The following is a 14,306-nucleotide window of genomic DNA, read 5'->3' as shown; positions in this document are numbered from 1 at the left end:
TCTGTTACCATGTTCAAGTCATCCTATCATGTTCAAGTCATCCTATCATGTGTCACGGAAAAGATTTCTTCCGGGGTAAACAACGATCATGTGATCATTATCCGAGTTTTGCTACACAAAACAACCGTTGTACATATGTGACGTGTAACACGAGTGCGTTCTTGCTGAAATGGACTCATAATTTTTGAATATATTGCCGTAAACTTGACTTCTCTCGACAAGTGCTGTGTATCCTGTGATTCACCGGTAAGTTAAGATACTCAGGCTTGAATATGTCTGTCTTGCTAATTACAGTCATCACACTGTGCAGTTGTTATACCTAGCTGGCTTAAACCTTGTTGGCTAGCGGAGACAGGGAACTGCATCATCAGTCAAGACAGCCGGTTAAGCCTCTGGCCAAAAAACACGATGGCCTGTGTGACAGGAGACTGCAATGAGTACTGAGTGAAGTACCACATTCAATACTAGCTAGGTCGAATTCAATAGAAAATAAAGCATACACATTTTAAATAAATATGTTCTGGTGTTCTCTATTGTTATAGGAACTTGCAACACGCATGTGCGTGTTGTGTGTGAGACATTTAGCTTGCTGAACTGCTGCCATATGTTTGGCTTTTTGCCTAGATAATCACGTTCCTCACTGTCTAGAAGTTCCTCACCTGTACCACATAGGTAGGATAACACATTTCACTTATTTGACAGGCTGTGCATGAGGTTGTCAGGTTTCCAGAGCTGCCATGGCAACTCCAGATGATCTGAAATTCCAAGGTGAGCGTTAAATCTGTCATCCCTTTTCACATCCTGCACCCTGCTTTAATGTGGGGCCTCTACCCTTACTACTCGCCTCTTTTAACTAATTTCTAAAGTTTCCTGAAGTGCAATCTAATGTTTACTACCCCATTTATTTATCACTGGTATTATTTGCCTGTTCCTTCTGTTTTATCCTCATCCCTTCCTAATTTTGTCTCATCTCTGCTGTTGACCCTCAAATTTGGTGACAGAGTTTGATGAGGCCGCAGACCTGCTGTCTGCAGACCCAGGGGCCTCCACCCTTAGTGTGTCAGATGGTCCCAGCAAAGCCCCATCCGGAGGAGATATCAAACTGGACCTGTCAGATGATGAGGGAGGCCAAGAAGAAAGTTCAGAGGTCAGCAAATATTAGGCTATGTCTCTAAAACTGTTTTCTTATGAATCACATCCTCAAGCAGTTAACGCTTTTAAGTTGTCATTTGTTTATTTAAACAAGTGACAACTTGCTTTAAAACAACCCTGTTCATTCAAATATTAAATATGCTATAGCTCCTGGGAGGATCAAAAGAGACCAGTGGCTTCTGGACTTTTGAGTACTATCAGTCGTTCTTCGATGTGGACACAATGCAGGTACAGAATGCATTAAAGACATACAGAAGGGCTTATAATATCCTCCATTGCTGTGAATTTCTACCATTCCTTGACTTTATTGTTGTCATATAATGCAGGTGTTAGACCGAGTCAAGGGGTCAGTTATGCCAATTCCAGGGAGGAACTTCATTAAACACCATCTCCGGACAAATCCAGATCTATACGGTAGGGAAACACCATCACTGTCATAACGCCCTAGACAACATCAAAACAAGGTTCAGGTTTGCCCACTTCAACCCTAGAATAAAGAATGCTCTGCCCTCTCTTGGTGTGAGCAGGTCCCTTCTGGATCTGTGTGACTCTGGTGTTCTCAGTAGCCATCAGTGGGAACCTGTCCACCTTCCTCAGCAAGATGGGAGACCCCCAGTATCATTACAGACCCCAGTTCCACAGAGGTAAGACAACACCGTGGACAGGGGGGGGGGGGGGGGGCGGGGGAAACATCAACCACTTCACACATACAAAGACTTACACCTCAAATAGTTCTACTTGATAGTATTTTTCTAATGGCGGGTTAAGATTTCTTGAGCAAGTTTGGCCTGCTCCAGTGCAGTTTGTGTTATTGTGCACTTGTCTCCCCCACAGTGACGATAGCTGCTGTCATGATCTTCTTGTATGCTTGGCTGGTGCCGCTGGGTGTATGGGGGTTCCTAACCTGGCGGCAGGGAACAGAAAGGCAGATTGGTGGATACTCTTTTCTAGAGACCGTGTGCGTCTACGGATACTCTCTCTTCATCTACATCCCTACCTCGGTGTGTTGCTAGGATGCATTTTGATCATACACACTTACTGGATGTTATTGTCTTAATATTCACTTAAATGCACTTTTGCTTGCCTTGTGTTGCTCTGTTGGCGTTAAGAACTGTGCAATAAACAAGCCTTTCTCTGTTTCAGGTGTTATGGATCATACCATATGATTGGCTTCGCTGGCTATTGATCCTGGTTGCCATGGTGATCTCTGGCTCAGTGCTGGTCCTCACTTTCTGGCCCGTTGTCCGGGACGACACCAAGGCAGCAGCATTTTCCACTGTGGCCACCATAGTTGTTCTACATGCTTTACTGGCTATTGGCTGCAAGGTTAGAGATAATTACACGCTATGCAAGCTCAGTTGCTCAGAAAATGGTGTTATACAGGTGGACTTGAATGCCTTTTGTCTTTAAACAATTGTTTCTCTTTCCCCCCAGATGTACTTTTTCCAAACGGAGGTTCACACAATCCTAACTGTTCCTACGCTGTTGCCAAACAGCACAGCACCAATTACCAGCACCAGCCACTGACCAAGAGGAACTGGGGAAAAGATGGAAGGATTAAATGAATAAATAAACTGCAAGGCTATGTACTTAATTACTTCTGACTATTTCACTGACCAACCAGTTGGTCAGTGAAATACAGTATATAAATTATGGGGAAACTTTCTACATTGGGGTGAATTGATGATTGTCTAATTTATGCAGATTATTCCAGTATGTTACTCAGCACTTGTTTTCTGCAATAAATGATCATTTCTAGTTATACTCTTCTTGGTAAAAAATGACATCCTCTTAATCTACGGAGACGTATTTATAGGCATATAATGCTCCATGTGTGCTCACACGTGTACACATCTTTGTCTCTGGTGTAGCTGGATCGAGGAAGCTATTTTAGACCATTATGATGAAGGGGAAATGCTAAATGAATGTTTAACTAATGTAACTGACTGTACGGGGTTGTTCTGGCACCCAAACCACTCCTGAGACCTGAATCGCTTATTTACTTACCCGTTTAGTTTTATTTTCCTTTAATGTGGGTGACTTGTAAATTAAGAGGAAAAAGTTTGTCAGTATAATTATTTATTTATTCTTTGTTGCCTTTTTCTTCCCTTTTTGTTTTTGTTTGTGGGAATAAACATTCCTCCTCAGTGTGTAGTTGTGCGTCCTGGTCTGTAGAACAAGATATGCTGCTGTAGGACAATGGCTTTTGTTCCATTAACAAGATTCAACTACGTAATCACAATTTGGGATCTACCTCACCTACCACTTTAATATCTGAGAGTGATTATCTAATCCTGTCTGAGGTGCTTGTAAACCATATAACCTCAAATCTGAGCGCAAAATGGGTATATATGGTTAATTTTGAACAATTCATCTCTACGCATGTGTACATACTACTTCCAATGTAAAAAAGAAAAGAAAAAAAGTCAGATGCTGTCATCCTGAGGTTCAAATATTCAAGTCAATTTAGGAGTGGTCCATAGTATTTAAGAATGGGATCCATCCCAAAATCTTCAAATGAGTGGTTTGTTGTTATGGTCAGGGATTTTAGTTTCTCCAGCAGTCTCAGCAATGATCCCTGAGATTTATGGCCCAGCGCTCCCACAGGTAGAATGTCCGTGAAAGAGAAACACGACTAAGGTTGTTTGTGCTGTTCTGTTTGTTTTAGAGGTGTGTGAATTCATGAGGGAATGGTGCACATTCACACTTGCAACCACACGAGTGCAGAATTATGGCACCGTTTGCTACGCAACTATACTCACTAAGAAAGTCTAATGGTGTGGGCTACTCCCATGACTAATCAATTTGACACCATACGCTTTGGTCGAAGACAACCAGAAGCCTTTGTTTTCTCAGTCATTTTACCTCTATCAGACACAATCATGGTTATATTCTAGAATCTGTCTCAGAAGAGTCACAGGGTCTGGCAGAGAGAAAGGTGTTATTGCTGACAAAAAGACAATGAACAAGGGACAAACAGCACGAGAAACAAGGTATTTCTCATACACTTTCCATCAAAACAATGCCACTATTTGAGGACATGGAGCATAAGTTGTTGACAAGGTTATGCGAATGCTAGGCTAGCTACTACACGGTAACATCATGTTCAGGTAACGTCATGCTACCCAATGCTAATTACGATAAAAATCAAAATACTACAAGACGATGTGGTCGTGGATGGTTTTTGGGAACTTCTCCACCAACATTTAATTTCCTCCTTTTTTTGTGTTTTTTTTGTTTTTAGTTTTTTTGTGAAAAAAGAAAAAAAAAGAAACCAAAAATAAACAAAGAAAGTTAACCCTACAAACTAACAAGAGACAGTTTTGTCTTCTCCTTAAAAACTTGCTAAACCATGAATTCAAAATTAACTCAATCCCCCCCAAAAACAAAAACAAAGAAAAAGGTGAGACTGGAAGCGATGCATACATGTCCGATAAGTCTTTGTCCGAAGTATGGGCAACTGCTTGCCTGATAGTGGAGGTAACAGGGGGGGGGGGGGGGGGGTTAACGATATGATGGAGCTCAAAGATGGCTGGGGAGGTGTAGGGGGGTGACACTACTCCCCTATCTCACCTTAGTGTCTCAGTGACATTCTCACAGTCTCAGTATGGTGAAGGAAGGAGCCGGAGAGGGGGGGGGGGGGGGGGGGAAGGGAACGAAGCAAGGATGTAAACTAGGATACAGTTGATCCACACAGTTCTCTTGCTCCAGACGCCGTCATCATTGTCCTTGGTCCTTACTGTCCATCCCTCTGCCTGTATGTGTGTGACCGTCTTCTCTCCCCCAGCAATGCCACCAGACTTTCCCACTTCATTTCCATCCAGTTTGGCTTGAGAGATGGGAGGATGCTGCCATGTCCTTTTAGCCAATTGGGGGAAATTGCCCCCAAGGTGAAATTGGAGAGGTCAGGATACAACTTTCAGGGTCCTGTAGATGTTTTCATCTGAGATTCAAGTCCTAGTGGGTGATCCTAAAAACAGACATCTAGCCTAGGTACCTCTTTCTAAAAGACTACAACAATGGTCAACCTTACTTGGCTGAAGGGGGGGGGGGAGCGGAATGGGATGAGTCTGTCTAGACAGAAGTGTTCTCTACAGGGAGGTGGAGAAGTGCCTTGAAGTTGTGATATGAAAACAAAATCGAGGTCCATTTGTGGGTGTTGATAGTGTTCTACTGGACAAGTGAATAAACACCCTATGTCCTCGCAGCGCAGCTCAGTACAGGAGGTTTCTGGGTGGGGGGGTTGTGTCATGACCAGTCCAGGGATGAGGCAGGGGAGTTGGAGGCGGGAGACAGGTGCTGTGGGGGGGGGGGGGGGGGGGGGCAGTCAAACTTCCAATCCGGCTGCTGTACAGTCGTGCAACGAGTTCTTCTTTTAATGAAGAGTCTCCGAGTGTGTGTGAGAGAGAGTGTGTGTGTGTGTGAAGCATACAAAGGTCCAGTCAAACAAAGATCACATCTCCATTCACAAAAACCTTCTCCGTTACGATTGTTCCTATCCTTTTTAAAAACGAGGAAGTGCTGCCACCTGCTGTCTGGACTGGGCCATAGCATGATAGCTACTGCACGACAGAGGGAGGGATCGAGCTCTCGGATAACGGATAAAGAGTGTCTGTGGCGGTTGGAGGGACGGATACGAGAGCATGACACCAGTGGCGGAGAAGGGGGAACAGGAAAGGGGAAACGGTGGTGCTGAAAGGGTTTCGGCAGCACTGGTTTTGGTATACTGGTTTTGGCTATGGTCGTTAGGGGCTTGGGAGGGGTGGGGGGCCTAGACATGCAGGGCAGGGGGGCGGGGTGGGTCTGAAGAAGTCTTCTTAACTCCCGTAATGCATGGTGTTGCTAGGTATCGCCATGGGAGACGCCATGGAGATGGCGGGCCCGCCCATGGTGAACTGGTTGGTGACAGGATAGTGAGTACTGCTGCCGCTTGGACCCGATTGGCCAGTCGTAGCTCCTACAAAACAGAGAGGGACATGAGGTAGACCGACACAATCAATAGTATGTATATGTGTGTGTGTCTGTGTGTGTGTGTGTGTGAGAGATTGAGTGGGAGAAAACTAGGTATTTGTCCCGTTTAAACAAAATATCCCAACGTAAGAGGGCCAAGCCTCTTCCCTAGACATTCCCTGTGTCCTCTCTTCCCTTGCTTCCTGCTCCACACCTACTGGACGCTAACATCTCGGGGGACGGGGGGGGAGGGCAAGCAAGCAGATTTGGAAGGAAGCAGCAAGGAGGGAGGACACGAGGCAACGCCAGAGAGGTGCGAGCGGGTGTAGTAAAGAAGGGGGGCCGTTACCCTGGACGATGCCTGTGCTCATGATGGAGCCCATCCTGGAGTGGGTGTGATTCACTATCCCTGTGTTCACTACAGCAGAGGAGAGGACACAGGGGTCAGGGGACTACCAGGACACACAAGCCAGTCTCCCGCCCTCTTTCACACTCACATACACAGGCACGTCGAGATATTCGAATGACATGCTACACACAAAACCTAAAGCAAAATCGTCAACAAAAAGGGGGAACCGAAGTAGAGTAGTGCAAATACCCAGGGGGATGAGGTTGTTGTGGGACACAGTTGAGCCGCCGCCGCCAATGACTGTACTGAGGTCATAGGCTGTAGGCATCCCTGTTTGGAGGAAGAAGAGGAAAAAGAGAGGAAACCAGACCCCCCCCAAAAAAAGATAGAAGCAAAGAACAGCGGGACGGGGGACAAGATGTGGAGGGGAAAGCACAAGAAGAGAAGTGTAAGTCCTTCTCAACACAAACCTGCAGTCCCCTCATCGCATGCACCCCCCCCATTAGCTACGGTGTCGATCTATGGCGTGTGTTCACGAGAATTCACTGCTAGACTGGCGGAGGCTAACGAGCTCGTTTGTGGCCCCAGTCATCTGTCATTTGGATGCGTCTGTGTGTGTTCAACACTGCAAAACCTGACACAGTTTCTCTCTCTGTGTGCGTCTGTCTGGGTGCTTCCTTCATACCCTGGCGTGCGCCCATGCAGTGTGCCTCTACAGCGCGTTTGTGTTCTCTATGTGTGTGTATTTACCTGACACGGCCATGCCCTGGCTCATGCTGTAGGCCCCCCCAGTGTTCCACATGGTCTCAGAGGGGGAGGTGTAGTGCGACCCAGGAGGGGGGGTGGGGGTGGTGCCTGTGTACCTACAAAAACACACACATACACACACATACATACATACATACAGCAGACTCGCCAATGAGAGGGAGCCTCCTCCTCTCTGCCCCCTCCTCCTTCTTTTAATCCTCAATAGTACCGGTCCGCATAACCAGCAGCACGGCGGGAGCTACCAACTCACCTAAAAAAGGGGTTCTTCAAATCTAGGAGGTTGCTGGACTTGGAGCCTGTCTGGTCCACTTGGGCGACAATACTGATGTCGTAACTTTGTCTGTTGAGGAAGGAAGATAGTGGGGTTTTAATATGGGGGGGGGGGGGGGGGGGCAGAGAGAAAAGCACAGAAAGGCAGGCTGGAGAGATCGGCGGGTACATATAAGCATCGGAGCCACTTATTTTGACACGTCGAAACACAACTCCTGGCGAAACGCGGACCAAGATGGCCGCGGCTCCCTCCGCTCTTGCCCTCACCTCTTGTTGGCGATGAGGAGCGCGGTGCCGGACAGCGTGTCTCCAGCCTTGGTGAAGAGGGGCGACTGGAGCAGGCAGCGCACCTGGTACCAGTGTGTGAGAGGCTCCGTGGGCGCCGTGGACAGCCACACCGTCATCCTGTATGGAGGGACGGAGGACACGGGCGGGCATGGGGGGGTTAGGCGTTTCTGTTCTCGCGACCGGCCGCCCGAGGGGGCTCACGTGCGCGAGTCAGCGATTGGCTGGTGTTTGACTGCTTACACTGATCCTATGAACGCAACGTCGAACCAGAAGGCCAGGCCGTGGACCAGTCCCGAGTGCATCATGTGGAACTTAAAGGGAATCTCTATCCTGAGAGAGAGAGAGGGGAACGACAGAGTCGATGAGGAAAGCTGACAGGCAGGAGAAAGAAATACACATTTTGCGCTGTGGAACACTGCCACTTGTGGGTCTGAAACACACACACACACAATCATATTGAACATTGTCCAAGTAAACAAACACACCTGTACAGATCATCCTCTTTGGTCTCCAGGAAGTTGACTGTGTATTTGACTGATTTGGCCATCAGAATACGGATATCAAACGTGTCCTGAAAAAGGGAAGAAGCGCACAGACAATAAAGTTTCTTGTTCGTGTGAAAACAAACCATAGAACCCTCTTCTTTCGCCGTCTCGTGGTTAAATCGTTCCGACATTCACAAGGCGAACCCGTTTGCTCTTAGGAGCCTTGCTGGCTAACTGCATCCTGGTGTCCGTGCCAGTTCCCTGGCTTTCGCTAAAACACATATTGACATGAGACGCATAAACAAACCCCATACACGGCTAATATGAGTTTGACAGACAACAGGCTACTCCGTGTGTTCTCATGAATGGGTGGGTGGGTGCGTGCGTGCGAGGCCACCTGTCTGAGGCTGTCCCATGGGTGGGAGGGGTGGGGGAAATAGGAAGAGGGTGCAGCCTGCGCTCAGGGGGACTGGGCAGGGGCCTTCTGTTGCAGAGCCTCTCAAAACAGCTCCAGCAGCACCAGACCCGCTGTCCCAAGATGTACTCTCCCAGCACAGTCACACCTGAACGGGCATGGGAGAGGCCAGCACAGAGGACTACGGCTGGGGTGGGTTCATACCTGGATCCTCTCTCTTCGAGGTAGGTGTGGGAGTGTGTGGAGAACGGTGTAAGACCAGACCTGGGGGGTCAGGGGGGTCTAACAGGCGGAACGGGATTCTGAGCTATTCTGGTCGTGTTGATTCTGTGGCGTACGGCATGGAGGGCAGAGTACACACACCAGCTTCCAAGCATCTAGCTTATTTACAGCTGATAAACAAGTTGCTCTTGTACTGCACGCGCACACAACGAAACCCAACACTTCATAAACATGACTTGTCCTCATGTGCTCTTTAAACTACATAACCTTATTACTCCCCCACTCAGAGAAAGAGAAATAGAGAGTGTGTTTGTGTGTGTGTGGGGGGGGTGGGTGTATGTACCACGATAGGCTGGCGGAAATACTCGTCCACTGCTGCCCCCCGCAGGGCAGAAAGGTCCACACCATGGAAGGAGGGCTGGTACCTGAGAGAAACATCTTACTTCAGAACCAGCGAATCGGAGTATTTCCGGTTGTTTCTTAGCTCTCCCCTTTTTACACCATCACGCATCACATTCAGCTACCTTGTCTTCCTTTAAACACTTCCTTTTTAAGAAACATCCCCCATTCTGCCTGCCCCCCCCCCCCCCCTCCTCCAGGCCTCACCAGAAGTTGGCCTTGGTGAACTGCTCCATGTACAGCTGCTCATCTGTGAAGGGCGCCAGGTGGACGTCTCCGATGGTGGGGAACATTTTACCTGCGACACACGCGGGAGCAAGTCAGTCGGCAACAAGGCCCCCGCTTGTGATGTGACGATTCCGTTCGGCGCGCTCCCAGTGCCGCCTCCCCTCCATCCCCCCTTTCCTTCTCACCGTTGGGCTTTAAGAACTTCTTGGCGTGCAGGTAGCTCTCCAGCATCCTCTCGTTGAACAGCATGTAGCCCATGGGCTCCGAGATGATGATGTCCACCTGCTCCGGCAGGGTCACCTCCTCCACCTTCCCTGGGATCACGACCACCCGATCCCCCAGGCGGTTACTGTTCACCAGCACCTGGGACCACAAGCAAAGGGCGAGCTCAGCAGGGAGTGGGAGTGGGTTTGCGTGCGACAGTGACATCAGAGTGTGTGAGAAAGAGGCGCGACCTGTAGCAAAGTTTCACTGGGAGAGATTTGTGTGCGTGTTGGGAAGATGACTTGCTATCGTTATCTAGCACCTGGAGAAGCAGTCAGGGGAAGGCTGTGTGTGTCTCACCTCTGCATGCTGGGCCATGGTGCTGGCCTCGACGGCGTACACCTTCCTGGCCCCAGCCTGGGCCGCAAAGAAGGACAGAATGCCAGAGCCACACCCGACATCCAAAACCACCTAGAGATAGAGAAGGAGAAAAATGAGTCACTGATTACAGAATGGGGATGCAATACGGCGATATACGCCCAATTCACAATCTCAGCTTCTAGCTGCTTCCATGTCGTTGGTTTCCCTTCCATAAAAATTAAAGGCTGACAGGAAAGATATGACCAAACTCAAAAGAATCCGGGAACCTTAGATTGCCTTCCATTAGTCATCGGACCCACATCTATCTGTGATGGATCTATCTATTGTCTGTGATAGAAAGTTACGGTTCTAAGAGTTCAAATGGAACTGGGCTCTACAGTACCACCCTCAGTACTACAGTACCACCCTCAAACGTCTCGATACCTTGTCTTTGAAGTCTGTGTGGTTCTGGAGGATGGCCCGCTGGTAGGTTCCGGTCCGAACGTAGTCCTGCATCATGTTCTGCTGCTGGGAGAGGTAGCCATAGAACTAGGGGACGAGGAGAAGGAGGAAGCATGAAAACAGGGATGCCATGCTCTAAAGCAGGATGGTTTCCAATGTCACTGAGATGCAAGATGAAAACACTTTACAATGATGTAAAATGAAACTATTTTGCCTGGCATAGATTCTGTGTGAGTTTGTGTGTGCGTGGAACCCTCCCCCCCTGAGATTTATTCTAGATTTGGTTCGTTTAAACGTTTGTGTACCAGCCAGTAGAGTGATATTTTACTTAATACCAACCTTAGGTGTTTGTGAGACAGTAACATGTGTGTGTGTGTACCTGGAAGTACTGTACAGCTGAGGATTCCTCTGTCCTCTCGCTGAAGACAGACCGCTCACCACTGTGACCACGGCAGTTCTTCAGCAGGTTATAGAAAGAGGAGAAGTCTGAAGAGAACACAGTCAACATGTATCAGAAACTGACCTTCGCAGAGCCTGCACACCACAGACATGCTCTCTTACCCACTAATGGTACAAGAAAGCCATTTCCCCTATTCAGTTTTTCCCTTCCAGATGATCAGTTACTTCATAAAAAACTTTCCATATGCATAGAATTTGAAAGAATAAGTGGTAATGACCTGTGGGTGGTGCATTAGGTACAAAGGCACAGATCATATTCAGCACTATAGTACAGGCCCCAGCTAAGTCAGGCTATGGACAGTTGTGTCCGGGTGATGGTGTGTGAGGGTAGACCGTTGCCGGCGGATACCTGCGGGTGAGGAGAACTGGAGCAGGACGCTGTTGCAGCCCAGGGTGACTATGAACGACTGCTTTCCCACGCGACTGCACTCCGTCTCCCTGGAGACCGAGCACTTGAACACACATGTCTCCTCCGCTGTGTGTGTGTGGGGTGGGGGGGGGTGGGGGAGATGAAAACATGACACCAATAGTACCACAGTTCAATCGATTTGCTATCAATCCCAACAACATGAACATTAAAATATAATATGTTTTAAGAACGAATGATGTACCATTTGCCTTAGACTGCTTCAGTAATGTAAACCCTGACCTCGGAAAATTGACATAAGCAGTAAGCCTGGTTTGTTCCTTTCCATGATCATTTGCATTCAGCTCTTTCCTCATTTCAGACAAGCTGCATGACCATTTTGGAGGGCGCCTTTAAAGGCAACTAGTATTTGTGAGTGCAGAAGCAACAGCAAGCACATCCACCCATCCCATCATGGAGCACGGTCAGATTCTATCTGCCCATGCTAACATCCAAAAGGACTGATGAGGGAGAACAGAGTATGAGGTTCAGGAAGGTAAACCGGAAAGTCACCTTTCCGACTTTTGAGTGTCTCATCAAATCAATGACCTCACTGTGTGCTTGCAGGGGGAGTGTCATACACATTTATTAGCTCAGTGACCTTTGTTTGTCTGCACTTTATTTACTTTGATGGGAAGCTCGATGTCAGTCCTGGGTGTTTCCTATAATCTCATTTTAGCTAATCCATCATCTGGGATTAAGAGCAATTCTTAGATTAGCCTGAAGCATGTTGATGTCACACCGCCAACAACTACAATCTCAAACTATCTTCAGACGGCAAATATAGGACAAATGACTGTGTGCACTTGAGTGTCTTTACATGGTGTGTGTGTGTGTGTGAGAGAGAGAGAGGAAAACTGTGTGTATGAGGGACAGCTCAGAACTTGTGCTGAGTGTCCATGTGTTAACATATTACCAATCATTACCCCTCACTGACTGAAAACTCCACCTGCCCTAGACTTGACTATGCAATTTGCGAGATGGACGGTGTGTTCTTAAAAGCATTCAGAAAAGCTGTGCAGCACCACAAGGGTAATATCAGTGGGCCTGATAGTTTTGTCAACAGCCAGTCTATAATGACTGTGCTGCATATTATTGTGGAGGTTAATGAGATGCTATTTCAAGAGGGTGGAACAAATTGTGTCCGTTGGCACTATTCAACATAGCTGGCCATTCCGTTGTCATGTAGTATTGAAACGTTTAACCCAGCATCATCACACGAAACTGGAATATTACGTTTCTGGGCCTGGCAACCCCCTTAAATTCTAGCTGAAGTTGTCCGAGTTAGTAATTTCTAGAAATACCGCATCAGATAAATGTCTAACTGTAATTGAGGAAAATTGCAATATACGCAAAATGAAGATGATAGTTCCATGTTTATCCAGTCATGCAAATCTATGGCACAGCACAACAAAGCTGAACGAGCGCGAGGGCCACCAGCACACAAGACAGGGAGGCGGGGAACTGGCTATTGTTCGTGGGAGAACAAAGATGAATGCATAACTAATACAGGCCTGATGTGGCTATCAGAAAAAAACACTTATTCCATCATATCTTATTTCTTCAATAGTTTTCAAACATATTCAATTTAGCTGAATATCGGCAAGCTCATAAAAGTGCACGCGCTAGCCATCTATCTAGGTTCGCTCAGCGACGGTGTACAGTGCAGGCAGCTAGCTAGCCAGCTAATTAACAACCATCCGATTGCAAAGCCGTTCACTCCAAAACAAAACGTATGATGGACTACTTTAGTTAGCTAGATCCGATTTCTGTGGTCTTTTGTAAATAGTGTAGCCAAATCGACTGCATATTTTAAAGTGACGCAATTAATGGTAGTCGTGCATGAAGGGCAAATACATGCGTAGGTAGCTGGTAGGTTTGCTATGCATTCTACTACTGTACCTAGCTAGCTATATATACTTGAGATTGAAACAATGTAGCGAGCCTCAACATAGCTAGCGAGATTATGACAACAATTATTTAAATTTAGAGTGGCAGGATGACACCCTTAATTAACCGTAGGTACATTACACTAGTTCGATAGCGAACCACTAAACGTGCTATCTCTGGCTGATGCTAAATTTAAAGACTAGTGTATTGGGCTTTCTCAAGTCAAGACAAACAGGGAAAGCAACGTGGTCAGCAGCTAACGTAAGCTAACGACAGACACTGGCCAAACAGTACACTTGCTTCTTTGTTTGACATTATATGTCTTAAATTCTCAAGCAGGGTACCATTCTACCGTAGAACATATAATAAACATGCCATACTTCATATACAAAGTAAAAGGCTGGCTAGGTGTGCTAGACCAGTCAGGTAGCACAACGTTAGCCTAGCTAGCTTCTCCGAAATTAGCGAACGTTAGCTAGCACTAGCCAGGAAGCACAGGCCGAGCCGGGGATGAGCCATCTCACAGATACACTCACCGTTGGACAAATTGATCAAGGCAGCGTCTTGTGTGGTTTTTACTTCCAGTCGTAGAGGCTGTTGCTCGGAGTGACGCTGAATGTCTCCGTTCGCGTCTCCGATTGAGAGGAGTCGCACGCCGGGGAACACCGACACCGCCATCTTCGATCTGGGGGAAGAGACAGCTCACAGTCGCGCTCACATCCAAACACTCTATTCTCCGCTAGACTCACATCACAAGGAAAAATAACATGCGTCTTTACCGCCACCTTCTGGCCGAAGTATATTATCAGTATTAGTGGAGTTGGCGCCATGCACAAAGAATAATAATATATATGTCTATATTAACACACAAGCAAATTTACATAAACTATACCAGTGATTGCCAATTTATCAGTTATAATTAGAATTCCCCCCAAAATTGCTAGAAGGCGTCAGCAGAATACATGGAAAACCAAGTCTACACAGGAGACAATGATGAAA

The 14,306-nt window shown here is 47.2% G+C and overlaps 2 protein-coding genes across 3 annotated transcripts; one reads left to right on the top strand and one right to left on the bottom strand.

The window, feature by feature from the left end:
- The first annotated feature begins 89 nt into the window (after positions 1-89).
- Positions 90-3,302, top strand: yipf2 (Yip1 domain family, member 2). The gene is made up of 9 exons (XM_062451174.1): positions 90-246; positions 703-768; positions 1,002-1,147; positions 1,300-1,380; positions 1,479-1,566; positions 1,680-1,796; positions 1,987-2,153; positions 2,296-2,478; positions 2,587-3,302. Exons 2-9 carry the CDS (start codon positions 738-740, stop codon positions 2,677-2,679), a joined length of 906 nt encoding a protein of 301 aa, XP_062307158.1. The 5' UTR covers positions 90-246; positions 703-737; the 3' UTR covers positions 2,680-3,302.
- A 772-nt stretch (positions 3,303-4,074) lies between these two features.
- Positions 4,075-14,054, bottom strand: carm1 (coactivator-associated arginine methyltransferase 1). 2 transcript variants are annotated; one of them, XM_062451082.1, is made up of 16 exons: positions 13,844-14,054; positions 11,361-11,486; positions 10,932-11,038; positions 10,535-10,639; positions 10,091-10,201; positions 9,712-9,889; positions 9,506-9,596; positions 9,243-9,324; positions 8,263-8,348; positions 8,018-8,107; positions 7,757-7,894; positions 7,470-7,559; positions 7,202-7,314; positions 6,701-6,781; positions 6,452-6,520; positions 4,075-6,109 (listed from the first exon to the last, which is right to left on the bottom strand). In XM_062451082.1, exons 1-16 carry the CDS (start codon positions 13,983-13,985, stop codon positions 5,970-5,972), a joined length of 1,749 nt encoding a protein of 582 aa, XP_062307066.1. In that variant the 5' UTR covers positions 13,986-14,054; the 3' UTR covers positions 4,075-5,969. The 2 variants fall into 2 exon arrangements, with proteins under 2 accessions (XP_062307066.1, XP_062307074.1); XM_062451090.1 differs by lacking the exon at positions 6,452-6,520.
- Between the last annotated feature and the right edge of the window lie 252 nt (positions 14,055-14,306).

The sequence above is a fragment of the Osmerus eperlanus genome, chromosome 2 (genome assembly GCF_963692335.1).
Source record: "Osmerus eperlanus chromosome 2, fOsmEpe2.1, whole genome shotgun sequence".
In the NCBI taxonomy this organism is placed as follows: Eukaryota; Metazoa; Chordata; class Actinopteri; order Osmeriformes; family Osmeridae; genus Osmerus; species Osmerus eperlanus.
Note: the sequence above shows the minus strand (reverse complement) of the source record. Positions and strands in the feature narration are given on the sequence as shown.

What these genes read in the sequence shown, in the direction of transcription:
- carm1 (XM_062451082.1), bottom strand. Translation starts at nt 13,985, where the DNA reads ATGGCGGTGTCGGTGTTCCCCGGCGTGCGACTCCTCTCAATCGGAGAC. An exon ending in ACACAGACTTCAAAGACAAG is followed by an intron (nt 10,202 to 10,534) that starts GTATCGAGACGT and finishes CTCTATCTCTAG; the next exon opens with GTGGTTTTGGATGTCGGGTG. An exon ending in GAGCACAGGCATCGTCCAGG is followed by an intron (nt 6,110 to 6,451) that starts GTAACGGCCCCC and finishes TCTGTTTTGTAG; the next exon opens with GAGCTACGACTGGCCAATCG.
- yipf2 (XM_062451174.1), top strand. Translation starts at nt 738, where the DNA reads ATGGCAACTCCAGATGATCTGAAATTCCAAG. An exon ending in AGATGATCTGAAATTCCAAG is followed by an intron (nt 769 to 1,001) that starts GTGAGCGTTAAA and finishes ATTTGGTGACAG; the next exon opens with AGTTTGATGAGGCCGCAGAC. An exon ending in GACAAATCCAGATCTATACG is followed by an intron (nt 1,567 to 1,679) that starts GTAGGGAAACAC and finishes TGGTGTGAGCAG; the next exon opens with GTCCCTTCTGGATCTGTGTG.